Source organism: Xenopus laevis, chromosome 9_10L (assembly GCF_017654675.1).
Source record: "Xenopus laevis strain J_2021 chromosome 9_10L, Xenopus_laevis_v10.1, whole genome shotgun sequence".
Lineage (NCBI taxonomy): Eukaryota > Metazoa > Chordata > Amphibia > Anura > Pipidae > Xenopus > Xenopus laevis.
Window position 1 is genome coordinate 117,407,115 of NC_054387.1, and position 18,310 is coordinate 117,425,424.

The following is an 18,310-nucleotide window of genomic DNA, read 5'->3' on the forward strand; positions in this document are numbered from 1 at the left end:
TCATACTTCCTGTTTTCATCTTAAACCTCCAGGGCTAGGGCTTGAGCATGCTCAGTTTGCTCCCCCCTCCCTCCTGTAATCTGAGCCCAGAGCTATGAGTGAGTGGGTAGAGACTAAGGCAGCTAATATGGCAGCTGCTATCCTAAAGAAAGAAAGAGAGTTTCTAGAGCTGTTTACTACGGTAAAACATTCTACAAAATAGATAGTGTTATAGCTTGCACTATTGTGGCTAATTTATTGGCAATAAACTGCTTTGGTAGCTTTCCTTCTCCTTTAATGCTAGAAATTTTGGTGGTGCTATTTCCAATACTGGGCGGCAAATGCTAAGGACCTTAATAATATACTAAGGCTCTTTGAAGATGCGCAGCACAAACATGCACCGGTGGAGAAGGACACTGGGAGCTACAAACAATGCCTGTGCCATGCAATAGATAGGCAAAACTACATTAGCTGCTCATTCTACAGGCGGCTGCTCACAAACAAGGGCAAGGGTATCAGGTGAAGAACACGACATGCTCCTACTTCTGACAAATCCATGGCAGCAGTGCACTTCTAACCCTGCTGGGTTCACAGATGTTGTTGCACTATAGCTTCCTGAATGCTTTAATCCTAGATATGTTAAAGAATGCTGGGAGTTGTAGTACAGCAACATCTGGGGTCCCAAGTTTAAGACACAAGGGGGGTCATTTATAAACACTGGGCAAATTTGCACCTGGGCAGTAACCCGTGGCAACCAATCAGATGATTACTTTCAGGGTTCACCCGGCAGCAGCTGATCACTGAATGGTTGCTATGGGTTACTGCCCAGGTGCAAATTTGCCTAGTGTTTATAAATGAGCCCCAAGGACTTATAATAATGCTAAAGTAAGCTTGGGTGCAGTTATAATATTTAATTAAAAAGAGGTAAATCATTTTTTAGCCATGCAAACATTATATAGTTCTATTTTACAATGAATTGATTGGACAATGACCATTCATGTGCAAGACAACAAAGAGATTAGGCTGACAAGTCACATGTTTCTAAAATTTAGGTTCTCCGGACATCAATTTACAGCATTCTTAAAGAGGTTGTTCACCTTTAAGTTAACTTTTAGTATGAGGTAGAGAGTGATATTCTGAGCCAATCTGCTATTGGCTTTCATTTTTTTTTAATTATTTGTGGTTTTTGAGTTATTTAGCTTTTTATTCAGCAGCTCTCTAGTTTGCAATTTCAGCAATCTGGTTGCTAGGGTCCAAATTACCCTAGCAACCATGCATTGATTTTAATAAGAGACTGGAATATGTATAGGAGAAGGCCTGGATTGATAGATGAGTAATAAAAAGTAGCAATAACAATACATTTGTAGCCTTACAGAGCATTTGTTTTTTTTTTAGATGGGGTTAGTGACTACCATTTGAAAGCTGTCAGAAGAAGGCAAAAAAATAAAAAAAACTATAAAATTGAAGGCCAATTTAAAAGTTTCCATTCTGTAACATACCAAAAGTAAACGTAAAGGGGGTTGTTCACCTTTCAAACACTTATTTCAGTACAGTTGTTTTTAGATTGTTCACCATAAACAAATACTTTTTTCAATTGCTTTCCATCTTTTACCTTTTTCCCAAAATTTAAGTTTAAAGTTGAATGTCTCTGGTGTGAAAATTAGGTCTCAGGTAGAAAATAGAAAGTAATTAAAAAAGTCTATTTCTGGTGATCTTTCTGAAACCAACGGAATTGAAAAAAAAGTGTTTGAAGGTGAACAACCCCTTTAAAGGTGAACCACTCCTTTAAACCTATAACCAACATGTAAAGCATGCTGGGAGTTGCACTCTACCGACATTTTTGGACTCAAGGTTAAGTTAACACAAAATGTTGTTTAGATTCAACCCTTTGATTCATGATGGAGACAAATGCTAATTTAGCCAGGGAAATCTGACGGCATTGTGAGACCACAGGCCACAACACGTGTGAGTGTCTTGTTAAGAGAAATGATGGAGTGAGTGAATCTGTGAGGGGGTGTGGAACAGATTCTGTTGGCAGAGATGGTGGGGGATGGGATAATATGGCAGGGTATGGAATGAGGTGTGATGGGCACAAACCATATGGTGCGCCAGGCAAAGCCATTAACACAACAGAGGCAAGTGCATGTATCAGCAGTTTACAAACCTTAGAACCGGTAACTTTCCCAACCTGTTGAAGGCATCACAAGACAAAATGTATTAGGCAGCTGTGCTTCTGATTGCTATTAGGCAGCATTACACAACCATTCCTAGTGTACTTAGTGCTGTACTTAAGGCAGCAGCCATGAGTGTTGGTTTAAGTGGCAGCCAATGAGAAATGCCAAGCCAGTAACATTGTAGGCATATGGCAAAGCCTCCATATTAAAGCCATAAGCCAAAATGAAGGATTGCTTTGTGAAAGGAAAGTCTTATGGGTAGGCGATGTAAGGCATCCAGCAGCCGTCACCTAGTTGGTGAAAGTGTATATCACCATATTCCATCCATCTGGGTTACATTATAGTTCACAGGAGTAAGGCTGTTCTACACACAACTGGGGTTCTGAATACAATTCACATTCCCATACTCACCAGTGATGATCTTTGAAGCGGATGATGGTTCTGGGTGCTCCTGGACCGTTGGAGAGGCTGGAGGCTGAGGCGGAGGAGGGACTGTAGGCCGAACACGTGGCTTGGGGACGGGTCTAGGTCGGGGTAGAGTCCCAGTCTGTGGGGGTGATGGCTGCGTCTGGGTAGCTTCAGGGGCAGCTGGCTGGGATCCTGGATGTTCTACACCCAGTGGGGGAGTATCTGGAGGAGATGGTGTGTGCGGGGGACTGGAGGATTGATCTGTAGAGGATTCGTTGGAGAATGTCACTGGCTGGACATTAGGTTTAGACAGTGACAGAGCTGCTGACTGAGTGGGTGGCTGTGGAGGAGGATGACTGGGTGCCTGGAAGAATGGCTGGCTTCCTGAATGCCTACGAGGGAGGGTGCCATGAGAGTGTGTAGAGGTGGCTGGAGCAACTCCCTGGCCGGTAATACTACTTGGTGGAGAAGGATTGTGGGCAGTATTGGTGGGCTTGGGCAAGACAAAGGGTGGGACATTTGCAGAAATGGTTGAACCTGAATGAGCGAGCTGCCCCGAATGGGGAACAACTGGCTTTGGAGGAGCGGGTGCAGGCTTCTTTGTACCTGTAAGGAAAAACAGCAATATACTGAGACTATATATAGATAGCTTGATCATTCTAGAATTTCAAAGTAAGGCTTAACTTTTATATTCCGTAAATGTATAGTAGAAAGGCATAGCTTATGGAGTACACAGAGCAATCCTTCTGTGCAAATCCCTTTCTGTGCTAATTATAACGTGTTTTTTAGGTGTATACTTCCATTTAAAACTCTAAACTAGAGAAAGATTTCTATTGACCTTGCTTGTAGTAAAAGAGGAAGAATTTACCTCGCCTGGAGGACAGAGGACTTGGGTTGGCAGTGCCCTGTGCAGGAGCCATTGCATTTCCACCACCAGAGGGCTGATGAGTTCCGTTCCGAAGCGATGGCGGGGTGGTTGCAGTAGTCAGATCTTTAGGCTTGAATGTACTGTGGTGTTAAAAAAAATGTAAATAAAAAATTGTAAATATTTGCTACTCACATATCTGCATAAAAATAAAATATATGTTGCACAGTAAAGAAAAAAAGAGGTATTACTGTGTAAATCAAAATAGATTCAACTTATTTGATGGAAATATTAAGATGTAAATAAGCAATTATGGTCTTTTTGCTTCCCCTTGCTAATGTTAATGGTTTAAAGGGGTGGTTTACCTTTAAGGTACATTTTAGTTATGTTATAGAATGTTTTCAATTGGTTTTCATTATTTATTTTTTTATAGTTTTATAAATATTTGCCTTTTTCTTCTGACTCTTTGAAGCTTTCAAATGGGCGTTGCTGACCCCGTCTAAAAAACAAATGCTCTGTAAGGCTACAAATGTATTGTTATTGCTACTTTTGATTACTCATCTCAATTCTGGCCCTTTCCTGTTCATATTCCAGTCTTTTATTCAAATCCATGCATGCCAGACTGCTTAAAATGCAAATTGAAGAGCTGCTGAATAAAAAGCTAAATAACTCAAAATCCTTCAATAATGAAAACCAATTGCAAATTATCTCAGCATATCCCTCTCTACATCATACTAAAAGTTATTTCAAAGGTGAACAACCCCTTTAATGTGCCAAATGGTAAATAGCCTAGCAGACCAGGTGTGTCCAACTGAATAGGGTCATAATTATATATAGTTTTAAATTAGGGACATCTCCCTAGAATTTTCTCACAGCATGTAAGACAGTACCTAAAGTCATCATTGCTGTGGGTTGGCATAGGGTCTGCAGAAGTCGTGGACTGCGCAGATATAGCAACCGTGGAACCAACATCTGAGGATGCAGAATAATCCGGATGGTTTCCACTTTCACTGGGAGGCAGTGGAGGTTGGCAAGCTGGTGCTGCATGTTTTCGATTTAAGGTTCCACCTCTCCGAGTGTTCAGATGGTAGTCCATCACTTTCAGACCTGAGCTGTTGGGAGAAACGTTATCTTATTATGCTAATTTGCTCCCATTACACTAATGCCCTTCCTCCGAGTGGAGAATGATTTACAGCATCCTTGTTTTATTACCTCCATATCACAAACACATCCTAGTTTTATGATTTAGTCAAACAGTACCTCTCACTCTCTCCTATATAAAGAATGCCTCTAAGTTTAATTTCCACTCACCTGCCAGTTCAATAGCCTCTATGTAATGAAATCCTTCAAATTTATAATTTAGTTTCACTGTGCACCCCGGTTCTATTGCTTCTATATAATGAACTGCTTTTACTTTATGATTTTGTATCACCTTGCCTTGAAATCCCAGTTGCTCTATAGCAAACTCTGGCTCATGTGAGCCATCCCATTTACATTATTTTCAATGGCCTGAAACCACTCTTGAGACCCTGCCCAATCCTGCCATACACTTCCAATGCCTAGCATTTGCAATAAATATTTGATATAGAAGTGTTTTTAGGGGGGAAGGACTCCAGGGACCTTACACTGTTCCACCTTTAGATCAGTCAACTATGTCTTTAATGTGAGCTAAATAATGTCCTATCACTCACCTGTCCCTCTTCGACAGCTCTCCATCCATCACCATACTGAAAGGCCTTTTCTTCTCCAGTGGCCCAAACTCATAAGCCACATCGTTCCCGGTATAAGGCACATTGTTGGAATGCGGTGTGGGCACAACGGGGACAAAGGCACCAGAAACATTAAAGTCCAGGTCTGAAGGAAGAGGAGTTAAAAAGTGAAAACAAAGATGCATACAAATCCCTACAGTAATCTAAAAAGGAATTGTCCAGTATAAAAATAAAAACTCGGTAAATGGATAAGCTGTGCAAAATAAAAAATTTCAATATAGTTAGTCACAAATGTAATGTATAAAGGCTGGAGTGACTGAATGTCTGACATAACAGAACACTACTTCCTGCTTTGCAGCTCTCTTGGTTTCCACTGATTGGTTACCAGGCAGTGACTTGAGGGGGCACATGGGTCATAACTGTTGCTTTTGAATCTGAGCTGAATGCTAAGTAACAATTGTAAACTCACTAAACAGTTATGTCCCATGTGACCCCCCTTATAGTCGCCGACTAATTCAGAGTTATAGAGCTGAAAAGCAGGAAGTAGTGTTCTGTTCTGTAAAATCCAGTCACTCTAGCCTTTATACATAACATTTTTGCCTAACTAACTATATTAGAAACATTATTTATCTCGCACACTGTCTATTTACCCAGTTTTTATTTTTACACTGAACTGTTCCTTTAAGACCATTACAGTTATGACAGCTCAAAATGAAACAATACCACCCCCCCCCCAACATTAATTTCCAAGAATCCAGTACAGGCCAATCCCCTTTCCAAGAACTAACTTACCATCTGGAAAGAACCAGTCTGCGTGCTGAATGATTGGTTCGATGATTGTCATCACGTGGACAGATGTTGCAGCCGCTATTTCTGCGAGGGTTCTGGGAAAACATAAATCTTGCTTGGTTACATGAAAATTAATATGAGAGTCCTGACATAAATAAGGGTTCAGAGTTTTATGGTTAAATAGGGAAGGCCCTCATCAGGTCTGGACTGGGATTCAAAATAGGCCCTGGCATTTCAAGTACACAGAGGCTTAAACAGCCGCCCACCAGCACAATAAATAGTGACTGTCTATGGCATCTTACAGCAGCCCCTCTGGCATTTGCCAGAATCCACAGATCGCCAGTCCAGGTCTGGTCCTCATACACAATGCACTAAGCTGCCAACCAGGTCTGGAGGGGCCTGTTTTGCTCACCTTTACTCAAGCGGTTGGCCAGACTAGCATACAATTAACAGATCATGTGAAAAACTGGGACACTTAAATCCAAATACAAAGTGAATACTACGATCCCAGGAGGCGGTCCTTATTTTTTTTAAATGGCAATTTTCTATTTATAATTACCCAATGGCACATACTACAAAAAAAAAAAAGTAGTATTATGAAAATGGTTTATTTACATGAAGCAAGGGTTTTCATATGAGCTGTTTTATGCAATATCTGTTTATAGAGACCTACATTGTTCGGAGGTATCATTTTCCTTTAAGGGTCAGGGAACACAGGCGACTTCAGAAAACGAATTGCGCGGAGTGCAATCTCGCCGGCGGGAAGGCAGTTTGGGGAGATTAGTTGCCCCCCGAAGAAGAGGAGATTTGTCGCCGGGCGAATAATCGCCCCGAATCTGTCTGTGTGCCCTGACCCTAAAGGGGACCTGTCACTGTCAATCATATATTGCCTGCCCTGCCTCTATGCCTTAAGCTGGTCATAGACGCAAAGATCCGATCGTATGAATCATCATACGATCGGACTTTCCCATCTCCAGACCTGCCACTAACCATTCCGATCAAATAAAGTAGAAAAGAACAGATCAGCCGATGTTCTGCCCCTGACAGCAATCGTACGAAAGTTATGTCCGACCAAAGCTAGTGACAGTCTCCCTCTGAAAATCGTACGATCGGCAATACATGCAGAGATATTATCGGCAGCCGACAGAAATCTTTTAACCTGTCCGATCGACCAAACGAACGATCTCCGCCGGACGAAAAATGTCCGGACTCTCCACACACAGTCCGAAAATCGTACGAATCTTTGCATCTATGGCCAGCTTTAGGCATAGGGATGGGGTAGGCAATAACTTTCACTTTCCATTCTGAACTTCCTAGATCTAATTGTACTCCTGACATTCTCCCATCCTCTTCACCATCTAATTGTGTAGCCAGTGCATAGGTAGGGCACCAGGTCCCCCATAAACAAAATTTAGGCATGATGCAAAGCTTCTCTTAATAACAATGTTTACAAAATGGTACCTGCCTGCTTGTTGTGATTGTGAATTCCAAGACTGGAGAAATCAAGATTTAACTAATTTATGTAAATGAAGTTTGTTTTGCTAGAAAACCCCAAAAGAAAGCAATTTGGAGTTTGTATTTTGTATGGTGACAGGTCCCCTTTGACAGTAGAACTGTTTGAAACACAGAAAAAGTTTAACAACTCAATAATGAACATGAAATAAAACTAAAATATTGGAAGGTTTATTTGTTTTAATACAAGTGTATCTCCTCGGCTGCCAGCCACACAGTGCACATAACCCATAAAAAAGCTGCTGAGTCAAGGAAGTGGATTATGATTAACCAAGTGCTTTGGGGTAACTTGACACACAGGGAAGCTAGAAGGCTGGCTCGGAATTAGAGAGAGTACAGAGCTGAGGAGAACATGAAAAGCCCAAGCTTGGGAAGTCTAAATGAAACCGCAGCACCGCACATTCCTCCCCAAACCACAGTACTCTCATGCAGAATCCACGAGAATCAGCCTTGGAATCTTGGGATACTGAACTCTTTATATAGATGAGTTAAGAGAACCTGCATTTTCCTAAATAAAAATGACGGACTTTACTTTAACCCCTTAAACTCTGAGGGTGCTTACAAATCAATGACAAACAAGGCAGTTTGTGTTAAACTAGTGGTTGAGCCCTCCTGCATTTATATACAAGTTAAAGGTTTAGTGGGTTGATTTTTCTGCATTTAGCCGGAGATTTCATACTGTCTATTATTAAAGAGCTTACAAGGCAGTAAAACTAAATACGCCTCTCAGATAAATGATATTGTCTCAGGACGTCTTGCTTTGTAGTAGGGATCCTAGATATAATCTAAGGATCACAATACTTGTCTATGGCAAAGTGCAGGATCAAGTACACTTATCAAAAGGCATAAACTGCTCAACAACAAAGAATAAGTAAGCCTTTAAAGGGATACTGTCGTGGAAAAAATTTTTTTTTTACAAAATGTATCAGTTAATAGTGCTACTACAGAAGAATCCTGCATTGAAATCCGTTTTTCAAAACAAGAAATGGATTTTTTTATATCTAATTTTAAAATTTGCTATGGGGCTAGACATTTTGACATTTCCCAGCTGCCCTCAGGTCATGTGACTTGTGCTCTGATAAACTTCAGTCACACTTTACTGCTGCACTGCAAGTTGGAGTGATGTCATTACCCATCCCTCCTACAAGCTGCTGTAATGTAAATAGAGCCTTGTCTGCTGAGCCTGTCAATTGAACAATAGGCAGGAATCAAGATAAGCTCCCACTGACACCACTTCAGAAGGACTGAAATAAGATAGTCCTGTGATCACTGCCCCCACTTACGTTTCAAAAATAAATAAATATATATATATATATATATATATATATATACACACACAATTCATTTTGGACACTGGAAAAAATATTTTATATAGAAAGTTTATTATATTTGTTTACACAAAAATGAAACACAGGAGTACACTCCCAGGACTGATGACAAGGAATAGAAAAAAGGATAAAATAAGGAGCAAATACTTGAAAACCAGGGAAACTTAGGAGGAAGTCTAGGAAGGGTTAAAATAGCTCAGGAGAAAGGAGGCAGTAAGTAGTTAATGAAAAAAGAAGTATTGCAGGCAGGAAAGGAGCAAGGTGTGTGTGAGGTGGATAAGCAGAGGGAACTCACAGCTCCTTTACCTCATCTAGTAACCAGTAAAACATACTAGGAAGGCAGCAAGGAGAGAAAGTTCCCCCCTCCAAAGGAAAGCAGAGATCAAACTTACAGAACGGCAGGAGCTTTGATAGTGTCTGTGGGAGGAGGGGCTGCTAGTGCAGCTGTAGAGCAGAACGTAGGAAAGTGAAAGTAATTGGTTCCCTGCAACCATGTGACCTCTCTCCTCCAAACATCACACGCATGGGCAGAGAGGGGAGGGGGAGTGTACAGCTAGATTCTCATGTCGTAGTGCGACTTGGCTTTTCATTACAGAGTGGCTGCCTCCAAGCATACAGGTAATGCTGTGCCTGCTGTTAGGGTAAGGCCAGACGAGGAGATTCGGGGAGATTTTGTCGCCTGGCGACTTATCGCCACGTCTTTTGCGCGACTATCTCCCCGAACTGCCTCAGCGTCCTTTCCCCATAGGTTACAGCGCAAAATCGCCTGCGCTAATGCACACGCGGCGATGCGTTTTCAATAGTCGCCTAAAGTTGCCTCAGTGAGGCAACTTTGGGCGACTATTGAAAACGCATCGCCGCGTGTGCATTAGCGCAGGCGACTATTCATTCTAGCCTATGGGGAAAAAACGCTGAGGCAGTTCGGGGAGATAGTCGCGCAAAAGACGTGGCGATAAGTCGCCAGGCGACAAAATCTCCCCGAATCTCCTCGTCTGGCCTTACCCTTAGAGCTGCACAGGATGAATGTGTAATGAGCAGAAATGGAAGCCCCCATGACAAAATACAAACTAAAATAACTTATGCATGGATTTGTGGATTAACATTTTATTTGCCAGACAGTGTTTATGGATGTGTGTTTTTTATAAAAATGCAAAAAAAAAAAAAAGTTTAAAATGACGACAGATTCCCTTTAAGGAAGGAGCACTCAAGAGGCGGAGCTTCACACTGCACAAGGAAGTAGCTAAAAGAGCTGCAGCTCAGCTGCTTGTATCAGAGAAACTAAATAAAACTAAATGGAGGGAGAAAGGTACGTTATTTTGGGGGCTGTTTAGAGAAATTTTAGAAAGACAAAAAAAATGAAGGTTTACTTATTCTCTAAACGAATAGTTCAGTGTAAAAATAAAAACTGGGTAAAAAGATAGGCCGTGCAGAATAAAAAACTATTTCTAATATAGTTAGTTAGCCAAAAATGTAATGTATAAAGTCTGGAATGAGCGTATGTCTCACAGAACAGAACTTTCTGCTTTTCAGCTCTCTAACTCTGAGTTAGTCAGTGACTTTAAGAGGGGGGGCACATGGGACATAACTGTTCAGTGAGTTTGCAATTGATCCTCAGCATTCAGATCAGATTAAAAAGCAACCGTAACGGCCCATGTGGCCCCCCCAAGTCTCTGATTGGTTACTGCCTGGTAACCAATCAGTGGAAACCAAGAGAGCTGCAAATCAGGAAGCCTTTATAATTACATTTTTGGCTAACTAACTATATTAGAAACATTTTTTATTTTGCACAGCCTATCTATTTACCCAGTTTTTATTTTTACACTGAACACTTCCTTTAATGGTTTGGTTACTGGGTTAATAGTAAGCTCTTAATAACGAACTATACTGACCAATTGGGAGAGAGACAAATCATCAGGCTAATGCAGTTCTCGCTCTACAAACAGGTTTAAAATTTTCCATTGGGCAATGACAGCATTGACCCACTGGTATATTCCAATAAGGTAGCATGTATATCTCAGATCAGTTCATTATCAAACTCACCCTTCATGCCTTGACCATAGGAGGTTGGGACCCAACACAATTGCGATGTTGCTGGGAGTCATCTTGTTGATGTCACTGAGGTGACTCAGCTTGGCCATGAATTTCACAAGATACCTGAAAGACAAGGAGGCTGTGTCTCAGTGGGTGCAATGTTTTGGATTTGTGATAACACTAGTGGTTCCAGACAAACAGGAAAGGTGGCTGTTTACCCCATATCAGCTGTTAATTGGAAATCACATTATAATGATCTTAACTCAAACTACATTGCATCATTGCATGCAGAAGCATATGTTAATGATAATTTGGCCACTGTGAGAATTATGTAAATGAATGATATATCTGCCTGCACAAAATGACCAATTTGTATTCCTCTTTATGTTATGTGAACCCCATGAACCACTCATAATGGCTTACAACTGAAGATACACTTTCCCTTTTCCCACTTGCTTTTACCTGTCTCTGATATGTTCCTTCTATATCTATATTTTCCCCTATATTTGTAACTGTCACAATAAAAAAAAAAAAAAAAAAAACAGCTGTTTGTCAGATTAACTCTACCTGAAGTTTTCCAGATTTGGTTTGGGAAGTTTCTGGCACACTACCCATAAGGACTGCAGCTTTGTGTTCTGGTCTGGAATGCTTCACAGGTGGAAAAGAGGACATAAGTCAGGTAGAAGCAGAAGAGAAGCACTTATTTATAGTACAAACACTTTCATACCAAACACAGATAATAATATTGCAGTAGCTGCCTACTTTATTATGAAGGTGGGTGTCTGGTAATACAAATGTGCTAAATGTTTCATGGCAAAAAGAAGTATGGATGAACCGGATTCAGCCAAATCAGAGCCATTTTTAGCAGGATTCGGCCAAATCAGAGCCATTTTTAGCAGGATTTGGCAGAATTAGAGTCATTTTTAGCAGGATTTAGCCGAATCAGAGCCATTTTTAGCAGGATTCGGCCAAATCAGAGCCATTTTTAGCAGGATTTGGCAGAATTAGAGTCATTTTTAGCAGGATTTAGCCGAATCAGAGCCATTTTTAGCAGGATTTTGTTGAATCCAAGAGACTGGAATGGAAAATTTGCTGTGCACACAACAGCCTATTCTGCCCTTCACGAGGGTTCAATTTTGGTTGAGTATTTTCCCAAACCAATATCCAAGGTTCCCTAATTCCAAGGATCATGTGTTGGCTACACATGGGTTCAGTATATCATATTTATACACATTGGTTGGCTTTATGCCAGTTTCTATGTAAAACGGGCAGTTCCATCCAGTTTTGGGCTGGTCCACAAACTTATTTTCCTGTGGGCAGAGGTCAGTGACCAAATTGATTTTCCACATTGGATTATCAGTTGTGGTATAATTACATCAGCATTACACTGGCCAAAATGCCCATTAGGGGCACATATGAAGACGGATGATCATAGATTTTTTTTACAAAGTTTATACATGTAAATTAGATGGTCAGTATGCCACTTGTGTCTGAGCAGTGGAAGGTGTTACTCCACCAACAGAATTATACCAGCAAAGCTCTGAGTCTCCAGTTTAATCAAATACCAGTCACTAGTCCTAACAGGTATATTTTGGTCTGAGTGCAATTCAAGACTATGCCAGATAGTGTGAGCAGTGAAAGGTGTTACTCCACCAATATAATTATAGCAAAAAAAACTATGAGCCTTATGGTGGCGTAGATTTATGGTATCTCTCAGTGAAAGGTCCATTTACAGCTCTGTTATGTTGTTTGCAAAGGCATCACACAACACTGTGACAGCTAAGAATACACAGTTCTAGCTTCTTATAAGTGAGGCAATCTGATATACTGATCCGTTATCTGGAAACCTCCAAATTAAGGGAAGGCCATATCCCATAGACTGCATTTTAATCAAATAATTCCAAAAAACTGTTTTTTTACATTAATTCTTTTTTTCTCTGTAATAACAAAACAATACCATGTACTTTATCTTAGCTATAAGGTAAACTGAATTCTTATTGGAGGCAAAACAATCCTATTGGGTCTAATGAATGCTTAAATGATTTTTTAGATGGAAATCCAAATTTGAGAAAGAGCCTTTATCCCGATCATTCTGGAAAATAGATCCCATACCCGTATCATTTTAATGCCATTCCTTGCAAGGAAGGCTTCCAACTCATTCTGGACATTCCCGTGACTAACTACTGTCTCTCTTGGTATACAGCCCCCCTTGTCCTTACTTTCCAGCATGGATCCATTCCTCATACAAATTAAAGGTCATTAGAGGCTCCGGCAGTTCACGCAGATACGATTTTAGTGCCCCTGTGAAGTACAATTTTGACAAATATTCATTGACCAAACTCAAATCCAAAATTATATAACTACATAGGGAAAAACAGATAAATTGTATTAACAAATCAAATGCTTTCAATCAATGCAGAAAACCAGAGTGGAATATGTGTTGCATTGTGGATTTGTATGTTGAATGTATACATTTCCCTAGTGGACCATGCTGCTCAATATGATGTGACTTAAAAAATAAAAAGTTGATAAAAATAATAATGAATAGCAACAGCCTTTAGGTAATGCTATTTACACTGGAGTTTAAACAGAATGACAATAAGAATAACTTACAGTATATGGAGAAAAAGAATGATATTTGCAACCAGTCCATAATATTCTAATTCATGGCCTAAAACCATCTCATATGATGGGCATTTTTTTTCTTTGGAATCGATTTTGCTTTTATTCCTGAAATGAGCCTTATTACTATGCTTTATTTGTCCTTTGACAATCACCACATACATTCATTTTTCCTTTTCAGAGTACAGACTTGTTCAAAGGAAAAATCTATTTTAAAAACTTTAAACACAATGCAACATGTTGACTAGGGATGCACCGAATCCAGGATTCTGCCTTTTTCAGCAGGATTCGGATTCGGCCGAATCCTTCTGCCCAGCCAAACTGAATCTGAATCCTAATTTGCATATGCAAATTAGGGTTGGAAGGGGAAATTGCGTGACTTTTTGTCACAAAACAAGGAAGTAAAAAATGTTTTTTACCGATATTCGGCCAAATCTCTTGCGAAGGATCTGGGGGTTCGGCCGAATCCAAAATAGTGGATTCAGTGTATCCCTAATGGTGATCCACCCTAAACAAGATATGGACCCCTTTTTTGGGTCCCATCCACCAGTGAAGACTTTCTCATGTCTATTCCAACCATACCTGCCACTGCATGTGGGTCTGAGTAAAACTCCTCTAGCTGAGACGTGGAACAGTCCAGTGCGGCTTTAAGCTTCTTGAGTTTGGAGGCCCCTGCTGCAATTCTGAACAAGCCCTGTGTAACGAATTGGAGACGGGTAAAATGTCAGTGTCGTACCGAACAGACACAAACTCAGATTTATATAAGAGAAGGCCACCTTCAATGCATAGCTCTCCAAATGGCCCTACAGTTTATGTTGTAGGTTGATGCTAACTACAGCCACATAACATCAATGTGAACATACTGCAAATTGGCCAAGAAAAAAAAAAAGAATTTTCATTGCGTTGGCTACATACCTCTTCTTTCATGCCGGTCTCCAGCAGCATCATTACACAGGCTTCAATGGGTAGAGCTATCTCTCTCCCACTCCGTTTCAAGTGCTCCTCTAGTGGTGTGCCAAACGCTGGCTTTTCTGTCCACTTATCTGAAGTGTAGGGAAAGCAATCCACAGAACGAACCACCATGAGGGTTTTGTGGGTGGGTCCACAGGGGGGAGACAGATGTAAGGAGATGAAAAACATAGTATTGCAGGGAAAGTACATACAAATGGCAGAAGTCAGACGACTGATGCAAGGGTGGGAAATAAAGAAATAATATAAGTTCATGACACAGGTGGTGTATTGATCCTTGCAAAAAAGTGCCTGAACCCTTTTGTGAAACGTGGGGGTATATTTATCAAAGAGTGAAGTTTAAGATCACCACAGTCCTCTAGAGTGAAATTCCGCCACTCTCCATTCATTTCTATGGGATTTTTAAAAGAGTATTTATCAATGGGTGAAAGTTCATCCTTTGATCAATATGCCTTTCAAAATCCAATAGAAATTAATGGAGAGTGGCGGAATTTCACTCTAGCACAATGTAGTGATCTATAACTGCAATCTTTGATAAATATACCCCATAATTTAAAGCCTGAAAATGTATTTGGGGGTGAAAGCTGCCTAAAACCAGCGTTGATGTTTCAATTTAAACAAATGACAGGCTGCACAGATGGGTTAGGGTGCTTCTCCACTGGGTGAGACTATGCCACGTGTTCCATGAGCCTTAAAGGAGAACAAAAACAGTGTGCAAGAGCAAATGGAAATTAAAGGGATGTAGATGAGGAGATGATAAGTGAAAGATAACAGAAGAACAGTCAGTTAATACCAGAGGCTTTGGAGTGATCAGAAAAGACAAAAGCTCAGACTCAACATTATCCCAAGTTTATTACCAGCTGGAAACACAGAAGGACACCAGACAGACGGAAGCAGGAAAGAGTTGGGGGGGGGGGGGGGCAGGAAAGCAGGGAAATATTACCTTGCTGAGCTTGGATTTCGGGGAGTGCCTTTTCTAAGGCAGCTAATGCTTTCCTATGGTATTCAGCTTGTGTCTCTAACATCTGCAGACAGAATGTACACAAAGGACACTTAATAATAAATACAAGAATGGTAAAAAGCAGAATCCATAATATTTAGTTTGGCTGGATATCGTTTCCCCAAGAAAAGTTTCAGACAAATTCTTGACCAAAAGGTATTTTGCCGACTGAGGCGCACAGTCGGTATAACTGAATCATATGTGAAGAAAAATGGATCAACCTTAAAATTCTTATGTGAGTAAGAATTTGGATTAAGTTTAAGTAAATACTAAGGGGCCTCTGTAAAAACCTGCGTTTGTCTGAATCCTAAATGGAATATAGGTATGGGAACCATTATCCGGAAATCAATTATCTCCGAATTATGGGAAGGACATCTCCCATAGACAACATTTTAATCAAATAATTCAAATGTTTAAACATCTCTGTAATGTGAAAACAATACCTTATACTGGATCCTAAAGAAGATATAATAAATCCTTATTGAAGACAAAACAATCCTATTCAGTTTAATTAATGGCTAAATTATTTTTTTAGCTGACTTAAGGTATGAAGATCTAAATTACAGAAATATTCCTTATCTGGAAAACCCCTGGTCCTAAGCAATCTGGATAACAGTACCAGTACTGGATTTAGTGCATGCCTACGTGAAAGACAAGATGCAGACAGTAAGGATGCCCAGCCACAATGGATATCACTAACTTCTTTCATCTTGATCCTATAATCTATCTCTGCCAGCATCTTACAAGAGGCTCCTAGATGTAATGGAATATAAAGTTGGCAGCAAATGTTCTCAACCTTGTGTTTAATGACAAGAAAGATTTTCAGCAAAAACAAAAGAAGACTTACTGTGACAAAATATTTTCCATATTCTCCTTCCTTTGAAACAAAGTTGTACATGTCGGCTGCAAGCTGGTCCTGCGTTGAATAAAGACAATAAAAAGCCCATCAGGCATTCGTCTAAAACATTCCTCTTCCCACATATTACTGAATAACAAATCTATTATTATCCATTATTTATACAGCATCAACATATTCTGCAGCACTTTACAAAGATTGCCCATTATTGACATCAGTCCCTGTTACAGAGAAGCTTACAATCTGAGGTCCCCTTACGGTCAACTGCAATGCATGATTTAGTAACATGAGAGTTGGTTAAGGGGACTTTTGGTACATATATTGTTATGAAGTACCTTTAGTGCTTGATACAGAGACCTCACAGAAACAGATTTATTTAGATCCCAAGTAAATATTTATATAAACCTCAGCACAGCCTCTGACACAAACACAATTGTGTATATTAAGTTAACTTTAAGAAGTGCTGTCCTAAGGCTTGATTGCTCCAAATAAAGCAGTTTATGTTTTTCCAGGCCCGGACTGGGTTGGATTAAGGCAAAGACCAGTGGGGCTACTATAAGATGCTATAGGCAATAACTATTTAGTGGCCCAGTCTCCAACTGGCCAACTAAATAGTTAATGCCTATGGCATCTTAAAGGAACAGTAACACTAAAAAATAAGTGTTTTAAAGTAAGGAAAATATCATGTACTGTTGCCATGTACTGGTAAAACTGATCTGTTTGCTTCAGAAACTCTACTATAGTTCATATAAACAAGCTGCTGTGTAGCAGTGGCAGAAATTGAAAAAGTCTATATGGCACAGGTTAAATAGTGGATAACACCATTATGTTCTACAGAGCTTATCTGCTATCTGCTGTGTAACCTGATCCTTTTCTCCTTTGAATGGCCGCCCAATTGCTACACAGCAGCTTATTTATTTAAACAATAGTAGTGTTTCTGAAGCAAACAGCATTTTTACCAGTGCAGGGAAACAATGCATTATATTTGTATTATTTTAAAACACTTATTTTTTATGTTAATGTTCTTTTAATGCTGTTTGTGTATTTGAAATGCCTTTTTAATCTCAGTCCAGATTCCCACTCCCATGTCTCAAGTACCCTGCACTGTTCCACTTTGTTCATAGCTTCATCCATCTCCTCTTTCAGGGAGTCCATCTTTCCTGGCTGCATCTGGAAGTTTGTCCCGGACTTCTGTGCCAGTTTAAACCTAAAGCGATAAGGTGGTATGATACATGAAATGTAATTATAGTTGTACTTAAATCCCATCCATTGATTCTACGGCTTAGACAATCATTTACTGTTGTACTTCAAAGTATTTACTCTTTATAGGAGAGCCCAGTGATGCTTTATGGCTCATAAATTGAAGAATAACACAGTGAGACGCACATAGTGTGCCATCAACTTCTTCCCAATGAAAATCTTGCCTTTTCCCTGGCACCGGTTGTTGAGAGTCATAGTAGTAAAGTGCTGACTGTTTAAAGAATGGGAACTATTCACTTAATCGGCAAATTTTAACCGTCTAAATTTTCCATGAAGTCAAGTAATTTGTTTTGTGGTTACCTGTAGTACAGGTTTAGCACAGTGCTGACATATATGTATAACAACATACTAAAATGATAACTATATAATGACACTAGTCAGCCTATTTCCGATCATAAAACAGGTTTAACTGCCTTTCTGACCTGCCTTTGATCCACAGAGACGTCAGTTACATTATTACACTGCTTAAAAAATATATTGTATTAATAGGTAATCGTTACCTTCAGGTTCTTATTCTCTTAATAGCTCCACTGGGGTAATTAAATACCTGTCACCTATCAGTAAGTTGATACGACTAGTAGCCAATCACATGTGAAGAGTTACAAGAACTGGTGCAGACTTTGCAACTTGGATTACATTAGCCCTATTATGAGTACAGTATCTCACATATATAGTATAACAAATATACATTAATCACTGTCACATTGGCTGAGGCATAAATATTACAAAGTTTTTATGGGAGCAACACTATGGTTCTATACTGACCCACCTAGTAACCCATAGCAAACAATCATTTTTTCTCATTCTA

General features: G+C 39.9%; 1 protein-coding gene across 4 annotated transcripts in view; it reads right to left on the reverse strand.

The window, feature by feature from the left end:
- Positions 1–18,310, reverse strand: part of arhgap17.L (Rho GTPase activating protein 17 L homeolog) — an 86,000-nt gene that overhangs the window by 7,511 nt on the left and 60,179 nt on the right. For 2 of the 4 annotated variants that reach the window (XR_001933206.2, XM_018236559.2), the window contains exons 7-20: positions 17,341–17,449; positions 16,234–16,302; positions 15,330–15,411; positions 14,333–14,460; positions 14,000–14,111; positions 13,015–13,096; positions 11,363–11,443; positions 10,805–10,918; positions 5,928–6,019; positions 5,118–5,280; positions 4,317–4,538; positions 3,430–3,569; positions 2,565–3,167; positions 2,144–2,167 (exon numbers count right to left, since the gene is read on the reverse strand). Coding sequence is in view for 3 of the 4 variants with exons in the window: in XM_018236559.2 (XP_018092048.1) it covers positions 2,145–2,167; positions 2,565–3,167; positions 3,430–3,569; positions 4,317–4,538; positions 5,118–5,280; positions 5,928–6,019; positions 10,805–10,918; positions 11,363–11,443; positions 13,015–13,096; positions 14,000–14,111; positions 14,333–14,460; positions 15,330–15,411; positions 16,234–16,302; positions 17,341–17,449 (2,020 nt within the window). In the remaining variant the exon portion in view is untranslated. The remainder of the gene's footprint in view (positions 1–2,143; positions 2,168–2,564; positions 3,168–3,429; positions 3,570–4,316; positions 4,539–5,117; positions 5,281–5,927; positions 6,020–10,804; positions 10,919–11,362; positions 11,444–13,014; positions 13,097–13,999; positions 14,112–14,332; positions 14,461–15,329; positions 15,412–16,233; positions 16,303–17,340; positions 17,450–18,310) is intronic. The other 2 variants (XM_018236558.2, XM_018236561.2) reach the window with 1 other exon arrangement.